This window comes from Staurois parvus, unplaced genomic scaffold (genome assembly GCF_062004578.1).
Source record: "Staurois parvus isolate SC_StPar_1 unplaced genomic scaffold, SC_StPar_1.0 ptg000409l, whole genome shotgun sequence".
Lineage (NCBI taxonomy): Eukaryota > Metazoa > Chordata > Amphibia > Anura > Ranidae > Staurois > Staurois parvus.
The window spans coordinates 3,831,016-3,849,162 of NW_028318205.1; the positions used below are offsets into that span (position 1 = coordinate 3,831,016).

The following is an 18,147-nucleotide window of genomic DNA, read 5'->3' on the forward strand; positions in this document are numbered from 1 at the left end:
AGTGTATTTGTATTCCCTTGTTCATATCTGACTTTTTGGCTTGGCTGTGCATATACTGGCTCCTTCCTGCACCTATAGTGGCATTGTGCAAAAATCCAGAAATTCTGGAAAGAAGTTCTCTTGGGTGGAAAAAACATCTCTATTTCCAATATTAAAAAAAAAGACAATGCGTATTTCATGATAAGATCGTGGAGGTGGAATGTTGGATCATCACGTGTAAAGATAAATATGATAAATTTTACAAAATATGGGCTTGCTGGATTCACTTCTCACCCCAAATTCAAATAACCCTCATTACTCTTAGCTCACTATTGTACAACTGTAACTCAAAGCCAGTCACTTTTTTCTTTGTAATATTTTAGATATTGTTCCCCCATTCTTTGATTCTTACTTTGTCAGTTATGTATCGGTTGGCGGTAAGGGGTTCTTGTGGCCAATTTCTGACAACCGTTATGTCCTTTTTTTTTTTTTTTTTTTTTTTTTCACTCTGATGATGTGACAACCCTGTGTGAAGCATAACCAAGTATTATGAATCTGCTGAACCTTTTAGCATTTTTTTGGACACAAATAATGGACATGTTGAATAATGGAATCTGACAATGTTAACTACCAAAAAATACAGCCCTATTTTGAGACCTTTTTGTATACCATGTTCAAGATGATAGCATTGTTCTATTTAAAGCGTTGCTAAACTCAGGACCCTGCATTCACTATATCTGGTCTCCCACAGTAATGCAATTATTTTAGTAAATATAATCTGCTAAATACCTTTTCTCATCACCAGTTAGAGCAGTCTTGTGCCTTCTATCATTGTCCAGCAGAGCACGTTAAAGTTTGTAGGAGGAGTTTTCTTTCTGCTCTAGGAGGATGCAAAACACCTGACCTCTGTCTGGGCAGTGCTGATTGGCCCTGTGCTGATCACGTGCACTCTCCAAAGGAAAAAAAAAAACTCTAGCAATACACACCAAACTGAGCTTGTGCAAAGTGTCTCCCCACTGTATGTCTTATCAGGAGATAAGAGGGGGACACTAGAAGAAGGGGAGGATCAGAGAAGTCCGGATCAAACAGCCTTTTTGCACAATGCAGAGGAATAACCCCTTAGGTTCCAAAGTGAGTATAACAAGCATGCTTTACTGCATATAAAGACTGATTTTACTGTTGTTGGTTTAGTAACACTTTAACCACTTCACAACCGCACTATAGCCAAAAGACAGCTACAGCGCGGTTGTCCATTTCTGGGAGGGCGTCATATGACATCCTCCCAGAACGCGCCTTCCCGCGTGCTTCCAGTGGCACGCATCTGGCGCTGTCCGTGAACACTGTGTCCTATGGACACAGCTGATCACATGATGAGCTAAAAGGCCAATCACAGCGGCCTTTTACCACTTGATCGGCTGTATCCAATGACACAGCAGATCACCTAGTAAATACAGCGGGAGAAAAGTACTGCTGATAACCGGCAAATGTCACAGAGAAGATCGGCACTGATAATCAGTGCCACCAGTCAGCGCCGCCCAGCAGTGCTGCATATCAGTGCAGCATTATCAGTGCATCCTCATCAATGCCCACCAGTGCCATCTCATCAGTGCGGCCTATCAGTGCCCGTGAGTGCTGCCTATCTGTGCCACCTCATCAGTGCTGCCTATCAGTGCCCATCAGTGCTGCCTTGTCAATGCACATCAGTGAAGAAAAATTACCTGTTTGCAAAAGTTTTAAATAGAAATAAAGAAAAACTTTTTATTTTTTAATTTTGTGCTTTTTTTTTGTTTATAGTACAAAAAAATAAAACACCCAGTGGCGATTAAATACCACCAAAAGAAAGCTCTATTTGTGTGAAAAAAAAAATTATTAAAACCTCATATGGGTACAATGTTGCATGACTGTGCAATTGTCATTCAAAGTGTGATAGCGCTGAAAGCTGAAAATTGGCCTGGGCACGAAGGGTGTAAAAGTGCCGGGTAGACAAATAGTTATTTAACCTGTGTTTTCTACTCGTTGCCTATACTTGTACACTCTTTTTCAAAATAAATATATATTTCAGATCGCAGACAGGCATTTGCCAAACCGGTATAGAAAATGTTAGAAATTGGGATAACTGAGGAAGCCAAAACTGAGTGGTGCAGCCGAATAGTCCTAGTTTCCAAGCTTTATGGATCATTAAGGTTCTGTAGTTAATTCAGGAAATTGAATGAGATCTCAAATTTTGATGCTTTCCCCATGCTGAGGAATACAAAGGGCAGGTGCCAAATAAGACAGCATCCACTACCCAAAAAGGTCCTTTCTACTGTGTATAAAATGCCCTTACGCCTGCAGGGGGCTTGTGCTACATTTCAGCAAATGGTGGACAACACAAGCTTTAACACAAGGTTAAGTAACACTTTTGTAGCCCCATGACTGTAGTTTTCTTGACTGAACTGAAAAGAACTTTCACTTTTTAAAATAAGTATCCTTTTCCTGGTATTTAAGCTTTATGAATTGAACATAGTATGTGTTGGGGGGCTAAATACATGAACTACTTTTTACATGAAAGTGGAAACCTTAAAGTTTTGTGGAACTGATTTTGTTTAGACCATTTATATTCTATATTATATAAAAAAAATCAGCCCTGCCCTGTTATAATAATTCACTAGAAAAAATGCAATATGGAGGAATATATATTATAAAGGCAAAGCTCCAGTATAGTAATCTGAAAGGATAAGAGATCCCAGGAGCATATGAGTCTGTGGTTGAAATGAAAGGCATATCTAGGACTACCAACATTTACAATTTCTGTGCATCAATACTGACCGCATCACTGTTAGAGCCAAAGTTTAGCATTGAATTCAGTACAAGATGGGAAGTCAATATATGGACTGACAGCAAGAAGAAGTGGTAGCAATGATGGATGGTTGACAGCTGCAGGGTTTCGGACAACCCAGTCAATATTGGCAGTAGCGTCTAATGTTTCATCAATTACAGGTTAAATTAGTATTTTACTCATGTTGTGTTGGAATGCAGCTGATAAGTTAGTTTCTTGTTGAGCTGGTTTTTAACCAGTGGCAAACTCATATAGTACAAGGGATAGTGATGTAACGATTGGGCCTCAAGGATGCATGGAACACCATTGCAAAATACTTGTTTGCTATTTTTCTTTTCATAACTACAGCTGCTGTTTAATCTCCCATGCCTCTGCCTTGCAAAACTACTGTAGACATACCAGATTGAATGTTGGTTTACAATGATTTTAAAATCAAAATACAGGCTCAAAAAAAAAAAAAAGGTCCTGTCTGCAGGTTTAAAATAAAACCCCACTACAGAAATGCTAAAGGTTAACACTTCTGCCTTGTAGCATGAAGGTCCTCAGTTCAAATGCCAACCAGGATACCATCGACGTGGAGTTTTCATGTTTTTGCTTGTGGTTTTCTCATGCTGGTAGGTTAATTGGCTGAAATGCATGTGCCCAAGATTGCTGCTTCACCTCCTAAGAATTTAAATCCCCAGTGAGAAAAACACCACAGAAATACAAAGATGCACATCACAATATAAATTCACAGAGGAAGCCTAAGCTTTACAATCACCCCCATCCCAGCATTCTGTGGGTGGACATAGAAAATGTATGCTCTTTCTTTTCTCCCTTGACTTTATCAGGGATTAGTTGTTATGGTTGTCATCAATCCTCCAATCTTCTCACCTGATCTTCTAATTGATGACAGTGCTATAGGTTCTAATGCTATTAAGTCACTGTCAAGTGATCTATAATAGGTCTGAGAGATCACAGGTCACTAATAATGAGCAATGGGAAAACCTAGATATAAACAAACGAAGAGTGTCTTTCAAAGTGAGTCATGGCAGGTGAAACGTACATAACACAACTACATCATCATCATGGTTGATGAGGAGATTGTATCAATCCCTAGATATTGTAGAAATACGCCTTCGATAAAATAAACTACACATGGAATACAGTTTATGAATTTAATGATATGCTTTCTATGTATTCTATTTTTTACACCAGTATGTGGTGCTTGTTGTGGTAATATGGACCCATAGAGCTGACCGTTGTCCCAAATGATGACTTGTGACAAAGCTGTCACTGTGAATCTCTCATTGTTCTGCTTGGCAGACTGCTTTCTGCAGGCTCTAATTAGTATGCACTCAACCTAGGTTGTGGCAGGGCTGCTGGCTGCCTTGGGTCAGGTCTGCCTGTTCAGTTTTGTAAAACAACCCCTTGAGTTTCATCACATTTTATCATTAAACATGCCCAGGATAGCATTCGGTACAGAGCCTGTCTGCTCTCATGCCCAAATCTCACAATGCATTGTCCTTCCCAGCTCTAAAAATAGCTCTTACAAGAAGAGGGGAGGATGTTGCATAATAAAGCACCCGTGTCATCTCTCATCTCCCAGCTATTCATAGGACCAAGTTTTTATTTTTTTGTGCTTGCGGTATAGTAGTAAAATTGCTCCCCTGCCATGACAATGAAAAACAGATTGAGGTTATACCTGGCTTCTGTCTGAAGGGCCTGGGTCAACATGCTGAGATGTGCATTCCGTTTTGCATTTCAGATGCTTTTGAAACCATTCAGTACCCATTCACACCATGGGGTGCATTTACAAAAATTGAAGAGTGCAGAATCTGGTTCAGCTGTGCATGGTAGCCAATTGGCTTCTAACTTCAGCTTCTTCAATTAACCTTTTACAAAAAAAAACTGGAAGCGGATTGGTTTCTATGCAGAACTGCACCAGATTTTGCTTGCACTCTGCCAGTTTTAGTAAATCAACCTCCATGTGTCTTGGGGCACATTGGACAGTGTTGTTCAATGCAGGCTCAGCACAATAACCAGAAAAATGTGGTTTTCAGTGTGCCTAGTTCACACCAAAGCACTGCGTTGAAAATATAGGACATCCTGCATTAAAGCACAGTGTAATGCTGGTTTTACTGCTACCCAGGGCTCTAAGATCTTCCCATGACCAGAAAGTCAATGTTTTACAAGACAAAAAGTTGAGGAAAATCTGCAACAGCCAAAAGAATTAGACTGGGGTGCTAGCATTCCACTACTTAACTTAATTAAATACTTCTGTCTGTGTTAATGTTGGAGAGTTTCCTTCACTTCCTGAGTGGTGAAAAGGTTTAAAGGTTTTTCTTGGGACACTAACGAAGGGGAGTGACAGGGTTTTTAATTCTTCACCATTGACCTTACCTTCTATGTGAGCCAAATGCACTGATTGACTTCAGCAGTCAGTCCGTGCCATGGTGATCAGGTGCAAGGTAGAGGCTGGTGACACTTAGACTGAATTTGCAACCGATAACACTAACATAAACCGTTTATATTTATTTTAAGTTTGTTAAGGGACTCTCTTGAGAAGAGGAGATTAAGGGGGGATATGATCAACATGTATAATACATAAGGGGGGATATGATCAACATGTATAATACATAAGGGGGGATATGATCAACATGTATAAATACATCAGTGGTTCATATAGTGAACTCGGTGTAGAGTTATTCACCCTGAGGTGATCACAGAGGACAAGGGGGCACTCTTTACGTCTGGAGGAAAAGAGATTTAATCTCCAAATACGGAAAGGTTTCTAGACAGTAAGAGCTGTGAAAATGTGGAATAGACTGCCTAAAGAGTTGGTTCTGGCCAGCTCAGTGGATTGCTTTAAAAAAGGCCTGGATTCTTTCTTAGATACACAGAGTATAACTGGATACTAACATTTATAGGTAAAGTTGATCCAGGGAATATCTGATTGTCTCTTGGGGGATCAGGAAGGAATTTTTTCACCTGCAGGAGCAAATTAGATCATGCTTTGCTGTTTTTTTTTGCTTTCCTCTGGATCAACTATGGGTATAGGATTATAACTTTTTTTTTGTTTTTTAATGTTTGAACTGGATGAACTTTTGTCTTTTTTTCAGCCAGACTAACTATGTAACTATGACACATGAATTCTTAAACCTTTGGGTTATACGTACAAAAAACTGTAGGCCAACCCAGGATATTACCCCTCTTATTGCCAACATGCCTCAGTTTTTTGCTAGTGTCATAGGAGGGTGGATCTTTTCTTCAATTCTGTTGTAAAGACTAACCTTTGAATTTTTCCTTAATCAGAATCTTTGTACATCAACTGCTGCTGTTGACTTATCCACTGACTTGCAGCAATTCAGTACGGGTGGTCTCAGCCTCGCTTGTGGACTGTGTCGCGACCAGTCTCAACTGGAGTGGCCGATTGCGGGATAAATCTGGAATTGCCTTCGGGCATGTTGACACCTCCCAGATTGATTTAGGTTACATTAACTGCAGAGCACTCTCCAGATCCAGGTCTGCTAACATTGCCTCTGATTTGAGGGTCAGCCTGTTAATTTTTACTAGTGCTGTCTCTAGCCTTTTTTTAGAGGCTCTAAGACCACAAAGATATTTTCTTTGCACCACTTTGCTGTGGTGTTTCTTTATGAGGATTTTCTTCTAAGATGGTCTGTCTACTGTAAATCTGATCACATCAGTGAATTAAATTTGGAAGTCCTTTCTAGAACCATGTAACTTTTTGCACATTGCTCCCCAAAATAGAGATAGGGTGGATGGGCAATAACAGTGCATAGAGCAGGCACATATAACATGCTTACTGTTTTTTTTAAATTTTTAAAAAGTGCCTTTTAGAAAGCTTTAATTCCAAAACACTTTTTTTTTTCTTTTTCATAGTTTTGATTGTAGAGTTGTGCTCAAATGTTTGCATACTCTTGGAGAATTGGTAAAATACAGTATGTACCATTTTTATGGAAAACATAACTGAACAGGCAAAGCACATTTCTTTTATTTCTTACGGGATTCATATGCAACTGTAGGTCAAAACAGAATGACACAATCATAAAACAAAACATGGCAACAAGTAAACAAATGAAATCAGCCCTGTTCAAACGTCTGCATACCCTTAGTTTTAATACTGTGTATTGCCCCTTTTATCAATGACAGAGTGCAGTCTTTTGTAATAGTTGTCTGTGAGGCCCCAAATTCTTTCAAGTGGTATAGCTGTCCATTCATCTTGGCAAATGGCCTCCAGGCCGTGCAAAGTCTTTGGTCACCTTGCATGAACCACACGTTTAAGATATCTCCAGAGAGCCTTATTACTATTATTATACAGGATTTATATAGTGCCAACAGTTTGCTCAGCACTTTACAATAGAACAGGAGACAATCCATCAAAAATACAATTCAATACAAGAGGGTTAGGAGGGCCCTGCTCCTTGGAGCTTACAATCTAAAAACATGATACTAACCACTTCCCGTCCGCCATATAGCAGAAGTACTGTTACAGGGCGGCACGGGTGTGCAAATCACGTGTGTATATGTGTGTGTGTGTATACTATACGTGATTTGCATTTGCAGGTAGGGGGTGCGCTGCTATTCCTGGCCTCGGCTGTCAATCAAAGGGTCCTGGCCGGTTATCACTCGCTGGCTCCCGGTGATTGCCGAGCGTCTCCGACGGGGGGGAGGGGGATGGGGAACTGTTTGTAAACAAAACAGTTCTCTCCCCTGTCAGCTCCTGCACACTGCTTTGCATGGCACAACCATGCAAAGCAGCGTGCTTACAGTGAAGCACAAACACAGCCCAGTATGTAAAATGACACACAGTTAACCCTTTGAACGCTCCACATGTTAACCCCTTCCTACCCAGTGCCATTAGTACAGTGTCAGTGCTTTTTATTAGCACTGATCACTGTATTGGTGTCACTGGGGATGTCAGTGACACCAAGTCAGTTCCCCCCCAGTGTCAGAATGCCCACCACAGTCCCTCTTAAAGTTGCTGATCACCGCCATTATTCATTAAAATTAAAAAAAAAAAACAGTATATAGACCGCCATTTGTAAACGCTATAACTTTCACAAATAATTTACACGTATTGGGATTTTTTTTTAGCAAAGATGTAGCAGAATACATTTTGGCTTAAATTTATGATGAAATTTGTTTTTTTTTTTGTTTTTTTACTGGACATGTTTAATAGCAAAAAGTTAAAAAGATTTGTTTTTTTTTTTCTCAAAAAATTGTCCTTTTTTTTTTTTTTTTCTTTTCATAGCGGAAAAAATAAAAAACACCCGGCAATCAAATACCACCGAAACAAAGCTCTGTGTATGGGAAAAAAAAAACGTAACGCAAAAAATGGCCTTTTCAGGAATGGGGGTAAATCCTCTGGAGGGCAAGTGATGAGCTCCAGCCATTTTTGTGTTTATTGAAAGTCAGCAGCTACAAAAACTGTAGCTGCTGACTTTTAATAAACACACACTCATCTGTCCCGAGGTCCAACAATGTACTCACCCGCGCAGTCCCTTCTGTCCTTCATGGTGCCAGCATCTCTACTGTGGGCACCGGGTTGTGACAGCTTGCGACTTCACAGCCTGATGCCCAGTACGCATGCGCGAGTCACACCTCCTGATTGGTCCGGCAGTCTCCTGGGACCTGTGAAAGCTCCCAGGAGACTGCGGGAGCAAGGAAGGGGCTGAACTTCCAGCTCACTTTGCCGCAGCGAACTGAGCCGGAAGTGGGAGAGAGTACCTGTCAAAACCATGTACGCACTCCACCACCCCCCCCCCCCCCCCCACCACCACCAAAAGTTGCCAAACATGACAGTGGAGGGGGGGAGGAGACTTGTGCTTTTGAGTGAGACTGATGGCCACTCCAGTACCTTCGCCTTTTTCTGCTGCAACCGCTGAAGGGTTAACTTGGCCTTGTGCTTAGGGTCATTTTCATGCTGGAAAGTCCAAGAGCTTCTTTCGTGCAGAAGAATGCAAATTGCCTGCCAGTATGTTTTAATAACATGCTATATTCATCTTGCTATCAATTTTCACAAGATTCCCCGTGCCTTTTTAGAGTTCACACATCCCCAAAACATCAGTGATCCACCACCATGCTTTACAATGGGGATGGTATTCTTGTTGTTATAGCCCTTGTTGACCCCCCTCCCAACATTGCACTTGTGGTGACCATAAAGCTCTATTTTAGTCTCGTCTCTCCAAATTACAGTGTGCCAGAAGCTGTGAGGCATGTCCTGGTATTGTCAGGCATATGGTAACGAGGCTTTTTTGTAGCATTGGCACAGTAAGGTTTCTTTCTGGCAACTCGACTATGCAGCTTATTTTTGTTCAAGTATTGTCGTAGTGTGCTCCTTCAAACAACCACACATTCTGATTTCAGAGCAGCCTGAATTTCTCCTGTTACCTGTGGGTTATTCTTTGCATCCTGTAGAATTCTTCTGGCAGTTGTGGCTGCATCTTTCTTGGTCTACCTGACCTTGGATTGATATCAAGAGATCTCTGAATGTTCCACTTCTTACTAAATAATTGAGCAGTGCTGACTGTCATATTCAAGGCTTTAAATATATTTTTATATCCTTTTCACTTTATAGAGTTCCATTTCCTTGTTATGCAGGTCTTTTTACAGTTCTTTTCTGCTCCCCATAGCTCAGTATCTAGCCTGCTCAGTGCATCCATGTTGGAACTAACAAACTCATTGAGCACAACTGTAGTTTATTTAAAAGCCCCTGGTACTTTTTTTGTCCTGTTGGGTAGATTTCGCTTCATCACCTTTCCTGGAGGCGCAACTTGAAGTTGGGGAGATTCCCCTTTACCAAAAGTCCAGAAGACATGCCTAGAAGTGAGAGACAATCTCTGGAGTGAGGAAAATCCCCTCTCAGACAGATGTCACCGAACATGTGTCCCTAGTAGATTTCACTTTACCTCCTGTTCCAAAGAAAACCCAACTTTTGTGTTATGAATTGCAGTTAATTTAATAATTTCATTGACTTCTAAGTTTAAATCACTATCATGCTTTTCAATGAATCAATAATTTGTATTTATTTATTTAACATTCAGAGAATGGCAACGTAATTTTTATGTTACAATAGTATGCCAATACTTTTTCCTGTATTATTTTCTTCAGGGTCCATGGTTCCATTTTCTATGCGGATTCTACATGCTGAATTGCGACAGTACCTTGGATGTCCTCAAGAGACACTTGACCGATTGCATAGTATGAAAACCATTTGTTTGCAGGTAGGTGCGACATGGGACTCTTCTTTTATTAATCACCTTCCTAAGACTATAAAATGGTCAGAATCCTGTGCAGCCTTGTGTTGTGCCTCCTGTATAAAATGGTTTAAGGGAAGAGCGTTTTTATCACCCATAGTAAATGGATAGATTCTCTATTCTCCCACGTCTTGTAAATGTGTACTCTGTTTTGTGTAAGAGCAGTGTATACTGCATGATTTTACAAGGCATTTCCAAAGCTTTCAGTAATCTTTCAGCAGCTTTCGTGAAGCAATTTTTAGCTCCAATTTGGGGATGTTAAACGCTGATCATAATGACAGTACTTCAGCAAGCTTCAGTGCTGCTTAAAATTTGCTTAAGCCTGCTAGTATTTTTTTAGGGCTCATTCACACAGCCACTGAGGACTGTACACCATGCGTAGAAGTATATATTTCAGCACCCAGGAGTACAGGTACAGCCGCCTGTACAAATCATTGACACACTGCAGGTGTACACTAGTAATGGCACCTCCAAGTGTCTATGAATGCAGGGACAAGTGTGTACCCTGTAGGCAGATAATTTATGTCCAGGGGCGCACATCCATCCCTGTGTACATATAAATGCTCAGATGTGCAGTTACCAGCACACCGCCATAACCTCTCATTGATTTGTAGAGGTAGTTTAACAGAAGTACCTGTACTGCTTAGTGCAGAATTCTATGCTTCTTTCATGGTATACAGACCTCTTTGGCTGTGTGAATGAGCCCTTAATGCAGTGGTTGTTAACCTATGAGGTATAGGAGGCCTCAAGTATGACCCCTTATGGCTTCAAAGAGCTGCACATAAAATTCAGTATATGGCAGAAGACTGTCAGACCTTACAAAATATTAGAGACTGTGGACATGCAACAGGTGTGGATGGAGACTGAAGACACTGCAGGGGACAGTCAGAAACTGGATTTATGCAGTATGAGACTGTTGGAAATCAATACAATAACAATATAGCTTCTTTTCAAAAGCTCCAGCTACTGACTGTTGGGGTCTGTAAAGGACCACCCAACAAGATCCAAAGAGCTGCAGGTTGGGCACCAGGGCCTTGGAGTGAGAGACAACACTTTCATTATAAGTGTTTAAAGATGAACAGCTGCAGTGAATACAATGTTAAATTCCATATAAGGAAGCTAAAGGATTTGCATTTTTGTCCATCCAATCCTGCAATTTGCACAGCATGGTCATACAACACATCCCTCTCTGGCAGGAAGGGTGATCTAACTTTAATGTGCTGCAGTTAAGGAAAAACTTCACCCAGTGAAAAAAAAAAAAAAATCAGCAGCTATAATTACTGTAACTGGCGGATTTTAAAAATCACATGCTTACCAGTCCAAGGGGTTCAGCACTGTCTTTCTGCAGCCAACTCTTCCCACCGCTGTGGGTCCCTGGCACTTACATCTTGGGTTGGGGAGCCAGCAGTAAAATCCTGGTGAATCATTCCTGGTCCCCGTTCATTATTTTGCTCCCGCGGTGCACTGAAACTGGTCCTACTGCCTCCTGGGAGGGGGGGTGCTGGGGGGCCCAAGCAGACATCATTGTCACCTAGGCAAGAACTGAGGAAGTGGAAATGGGTACCTTTCATATGGGGTGGGGAGAAGGATGAGTAACATTTGGGAGGCTTTTTCTGACCTCTAATCTGTGACTGGAAGCAGCAGGTAAGCTGATCTGAAAATAAGGATCTTCACCAGTACACCTTGGTATAGTGATAATCTTGTTCTTTATACACATAAAGTAACAGGCATCATAAGCTGATATTTTTAAGGGAGAAAATTCCTGAAACGTGGGTGTGTGATGCCTGTTGCTCTATGCATATAAAGGAAAGAGATTGTCACTGTTCCAAGGCGTGTTGGTGAGGATGTTTATTTTCTTATGATTGTATGTCACCATCGATCAATCCACTATAGTACCCTGCATGAACTGTGAGCAAGCCTGTAAGGTGTGCAATGGATACACTATAACTTCTTTGAAAAACCCATCTGTCTGTCACTCTGCTCCCTCCTGCCATCAGTATGCTCATTGTTAGCATATGAGCCCTGCAGCATAACGAACTGGCTTCTTGTGCTGGACCATTCCTATTCTGATTACTGGTGAACAAGGATTGTAAGAGGCTGATACCAAGTGGCATTTTTATTCACTTTCACTGCTTGCAATTAATAAGTGTCTTTTTAAATCTGCCTAGAGTTCAGCTCTAACATACTCTACACCAGGGGTCTCCAAACTGTGGTCCGATGTGCGGATGTGGCCCTTTGCTAGCCTTTATGTGGCCCTTTGCTAGCCTTTATGTGGCCCTTTGCTAGCCTTTATCCGGTACTTGGGGCACTATTCCTCCCAGTGATATGAGGTACTATTCCTCCCACTGACACCAGCAATGGGACACGATTTCTTACACTGATACCAATGATGGGGCATTATTCCTCCCATTAATACCAATGATGGGTATTAATGGGAGGAATAGTACCACATTAATTAATTTTATTTCAGGTACTTATATATCCCCGTCAGTTTACGCGGCGCTTTACATATATATTGTACATTCACATCAGTCCCTAACCCTCAAGGGGCGTACAATCGAAGGTCCCTAACCCACATTCATACAAACACATACTAGGGCCAATTTAGACAGGGTCTAATTTACCTACCAGCATGTCTTTGGAGTGTGGGAGGAAACCGGAGTACCTGGAGGAAAACCCCTGGAGGAACATGCAAACTCCAGGCAGGTGGTGCTGTGGTTGGGATTCGAACCAGCAACCTGAGTACTGCCAGGCGGAAGTGCTAACCATTTAGCCACTGTGCTACCCCATGTTTATTTTCACTTATGTTGGGCCCAGGACATTCTCCACCCCAACTGGTCACAATCCGGCCCTCCTAAAGGTTGAAGGACAGTAACCTGGCCCTTTGTTTGAAAAGTTTGGAGACCACTGCTGTACACCACAGTAGGCATCATTTGTTTGAATATGTTTGATCTTGAACTTGGGTTCAAAATCTGGCATACTCAAACAAGCGATGCCTACTGTGGTGTCAAATCATGGTGGTGGACGGTCTATGTGCCTGGAGAACCATTGGCTATAGGATTGAATCGCTTAAGACCATTTATAACGTAATGGTCCGAATCATCTGATAAGAGGCTCCCTAATGGTGTTACTTGGTGGTGGATGAGCACTTTGTCCAACATGAAGTTGAAGTGTGGGGACACTCTTTAAATAATTTGGATTGTGAAAGGACTTTGCTTTAAATTTTGTTCACTTTGGGACTTTAAATTTCACTTTTTGATATATGTATTATATGGATTAATTTAACTCCTTGGTGCATGTGTTATACTTAAACACAGGATGCTAATTAAGTACACTTGATATTAATGTGATTGAGTGCTGCTTTTTGTTTTAATCACATAGTAAACACTAAAAACTGAAACTAAAGATCAGTTCTCTCTGTTCTCACTGTGAAAGCAGAGAGAACCGATGCAGCAGCCTGTGGGTGCACAGGCATGCTGTCAGGTTGCATGTACACTCACAGACTACTGTGCCAGCCAGCCTCTGTATCCCTGATCACTTCCTCAGTGTCGGAAAAATAAATAATACAGCCAGCACCTGTCCCAGTACTCACAAAAACACTGCCATACACCATACGAATGTCTTGATCACCGCCATACCAGTGTCCTGATCAAAACCCTACCCCATGCCAACGCCCTGATCACCTCCATATGCCATACCAGCACCCTGATCACTGCCATACCAACAGCCTGATCGCCGCCATACCCCATACCACATCCTTATCACCCCATATGTCATACCAGTGTCTTGATCACCACTATGCCTCAAACCAGCACCCTAATCTCTGCCATACCAGCATCCTGATCACTGCCATACCCTATGCCAGCAACCGGATCACTGCCATATCTGCGTCCTGATCACCCCATATGTCATACCAGTATCCTGATCACGGCCATGCCAGCATCCTGATCAGTGCCATATGTCATGCTAACGTCCTGATCACCGTCATATGCCATGCATCCTGATAACCCCATACTCCATGCCAGCATCCTGATCACCATCATACTAGCATCCTAATGGCCGCCATGCCCCATAAAAGCATCCTAATCACCCCATATGCCATACCAGTGTCTTGATCACCACTATGCCTCAAACCAGCACCCTAATCTCTGCCATACCAGCATCCTGATCACTGCCATACCCTATGCCAGCAACCGGATCACTGCCATATCTGCGTCCTGATCACCCCATATGTCATACCAGTATCCTGATCACGGCCATGCCAGCATCCTGATCAGTGCCATATGTCATGCTAACGTCCTGATCACCGTCATATGCCATGCATCCTGATAACCCCATACTCCATGCCAGCATCCTGATCACCATCATACTAGCATCCTAATGGCCGCCATGCCCCATAAAAGCATCTTAATCACCCCATATGCCATACCAGCGCCCTGATCACTGCCATACCCCATACCAGCGTTCTTATCACCGCCATACCATACCAGCATCCTAATCGCCACATATGTCATACCAGCGTCCTGATCATCGCCTTACCTCATGCTAACATCCTGACCACTGCCATAACTGATGCCAGCATCCTTATCACTTCCATACGTTTTAACAGTGTCTGGCATTTTACATAGTTACATAGTCAGTCTAGCTGAAAAAAGACAAAAGTTCCTCCAGTTCAACCATAAGAAAAAAGTAATAATCCTATACCCACAATTGATCCAGAGGAAGGCAAAAAACCCATCAAAGCATGATCCAATTTGCTCCTGCAGGGAAAAAATTCCTTCCTGATCCCCCGAGAGGCAATTGGATATTTCTTGGATCAACTTTACCTATAAATGTTAGTATCCAGTTATATTCTGTGTATCTAAGAAAGAATCCATGTCTTTTTTTTTAAAGAAATTCACTGAGCTGGCCAGAACCAACTCTTGAGGGAGCCCATTCCACATTTTCATAGCTCTTACTGTGAAGAAACCTTTCCGTGTTTGGAGATTAAATTTCTTTTTGTTCAGACGTGAAGAGTGCCCCCTTGTCCTCTGTGATGACCTCAGGGTGAATAACTCTACACCGAGTTCACTATATGAACCACTGATGTATTTATAGATGTTGATCATATCCCCTCTTAATGCCCTCTTCTCAAGAGAGAATAAATTCAGTTCCTCTAATCTTTCCTCATAGCTGAGCTCCTCCATGCCTCTTATCAGTTTGGTTGCCCTTCTCAGTACTTTCTCCAGTTCCGCAATGTACTTTTGTGAATTGGTGCCCAAAATTGAACTGCATATTCCAGATGAGATCTTACTAATGATTTGTACAGGGGTAATATGATATCTCTTTCTCTGGAGTATATAACTCTTTTAAAACAAGAGAGGATTTCGATCGCTTTAGAAACTGCAGCTTGGCATTGCATGACATTATTAAGCTTGTGATCTACCAGAACTCCCAGATCCTTCTCCACCATTGATTCCCCTAGTTGTACCCCCCCTAGTATGTATAATACATGCATATTCTTAGCCCCCAAGTGCATAACCTTACATTTATCAACATTAAACCTCATTTGCCACATAGTTGCCCAATTAAACAGTGCATTGAGGTCAGCTTGTAAGTTGGAGACATCCTGTAAGGACGTTATTCCACTGCACAGATTGGTGTCACCTGCAAGGACTGAAACATTATTTTTAATCCCAGACCCTATATCATTTATAAATATATTAAAAAGTAAGGGTCCCAACACTGAACCTTGGGGTACACCACTGATGACCCCAGACCATTCAGAGTATGAATCATTAACCACTACTCTCGGAATACAATATTTTAGCCAGTTTTCTATCAATTTACATATTGATTTTTCCAAGACTGTAGACTTTACCTTACACATTAGCCGTGTGTGAGGAACTGTGTCAAACGCTTTTGTAGAATCTAAGTATACCACATCCACCGCCACCCCTCTGTCCAAGGTTTTGCTCACCTCCTTATAAAAAGAAATCAGATTTGTTTGACAACTTCTGTCTTTCATGAATCCATGCTGTCTGTTGCTAAAACATTTTTTTTCCAGCAAGAACACATCTACAGTATGTGGTCTTTTGTTAAACTCTCCAGTATCTTCCCAACTATTGATGTTAAACTAAAAGGTCTATAATTACTTGGTAAAGATTTGGACTCCTTTTTAAATATTGGCACCACATTGGCCTTACGCCAATCAAGTGGTACTATGCCAGTCATTAAAGAGTCCCTAAAAATTAGAAACAATGGCTTTGAAATGACAGAGCGCAATTGTTTAAAGACCCGTGAGTGTATGCCATTCAGTCCAGGTGCTTTATTCACCTTTATTCTGTCTAAATATTTCTGGATCATATCAATTGTGAGCTAATGTGGATCATATGGAGCTGTGTCAATACCATGCCCATTATGGACAAGAGCTCCCCCATGCTCCTTTGTATACACAGAGCTGAAGAAGATATTTAATATATTTGCCTTCTCTTTGTCCCCAGTCACCCACTCTAGATTATTTTGTAAAGGGCCTACATGCTCGGACCGAACCTTTTTACTATTACTATATTTGAAGAATGTTTTGGGGTTGGTCCTGCTATCTTTTTCAATCTGCCGTTCGTTTTAATTTTTGTGGCCTTTATTTCCTTTTTACATATTCTGTTACATTCTTTGTAATGTTTAAATGATGATAGCGTTCCTTCATTTTTATATTGAATAAAAGCTCTTTTGTTATTTATACCTTTTTTTATCTTTGGCCGTAAGCCACATGGGTTTGATTTTTAGCCTTTTAAACTTGTTGCCCATGGGAATATATATTTCAGTGTGTTCACATACAGTCTTTTTGAAGAACTCCCATTTCTGTGTTGTGTTCGTTTATCCCAACATTCCCTCCCTAAGTCTTGGAGAGCAGCTTTCAGCCTTGGAAATTTAGCTCTCTTAAAATTGAGCATTTTTATTTTTCCTGTATGTACTTGCTGTTTGCAGCTAACAATAAATGAAATCATGTTATGGTCACTGATACCAAGATGTTCTATTATATAGACATTCATAATAAGCTCTGCATGGTTTGAGATTACCAGGTAGTTAAAATCCCCATTATTATCACTGTCCCCGCCCTTGCAGCCCTTTCGATCTGTGCAGGGAGCTGAGTCTCCACCTCCTCATTAACACTGGGAGGCATATAACAAACTCCAATGATTACCTTTGTAGTACGCACCCTCATGTGCAGTTCCACCCATAATGCTTCAGCCTCATCACATTCCATCAACTATGTCCTCTTTCACACTGGCTCTGAGATCACTTCTCACATAGAGACAGATACCACCACCTTTCCTATTTACCCTGTCTCTCCGAATGAGAACATAGCCAGGAATATTAATGGTCGTCATGTGAAGAATGAAGCCAAGATTCAGTAATACCAATTAAATCATAGTTCTGTTCATGTACCAAAGCTTCCAACTCACCTATTTTGCTTGGCAGACTTCTGGCATTGGTAAACAAACACTTTAATGCATTGACACCTTGTTCCCACGTATTTTGCATATTTTGTATTTTAGGTTCTTATCAATTTTCAGATATACAATGGATATCCAAAGGCTTTTCAGTTTTTATAGTTGCTGACTTTTATTTTTTTACATTTTGACTGGAGCTCCACTTTAAGGGGGAATATTCTTTGCCTAATCAGGACTTCTATCAATATTTGCAATTACATCACGTCCTCTCTATACAGTTCAGAGCTAGCCCCTTGACATGGAGTTTGGCCACTCTATTTAATGCCAAAGAATTCACTGATAATACAAAAGGCCTAATCTCAGATCCTTTGCATAGTATTCTTCTGATGGTGTTAAAGCATGATGTAGAGCTACCATGAGAAGGGTGGAATTGCAGGAGGCTGATACCAGGTACTTACACTGCATGCATTAAAAAATATAATGTATTAATGAATACAGAGCTGTGTTAATTAGTAACTTTTATATCTGCCTAGAGTTCAGTTTAAGGTTCATCAACCAATTCAACAACAGTGAACTGTACAAAGCAGCAAGTGATTTTACCATTAATGTCCTCTTCTGTTTTGTTTACATATTTAGGAAGCATGTTATTCCAAACTTA

At 41.2% G+C, this 18,147-nt stretch overlaps 1 protein-coding gene across 1 annotated transcript in view; it reads left to right on the plus strand.

The window, feature by feature from the left end:
- TRAPPC12 (trafficking protein particle complex subunit 12) overlaps window positions 1-18,147 on the plus strand; it is a 185,985-nt gene that overhangs the window by 85,005 nt on the left and 82,833 nt on the right. The window contains exon 6 of the mRNA XM_089686734.1: window positions 9,911-10,023. Within this exon, the coding sequence (XP_089542860.1) occupies window positions 9,911-10,023 (113 nt within the window). The remainder of the gene's footprint in view (window positions 1-9,910; window positions 10,024-18,147) is intronic.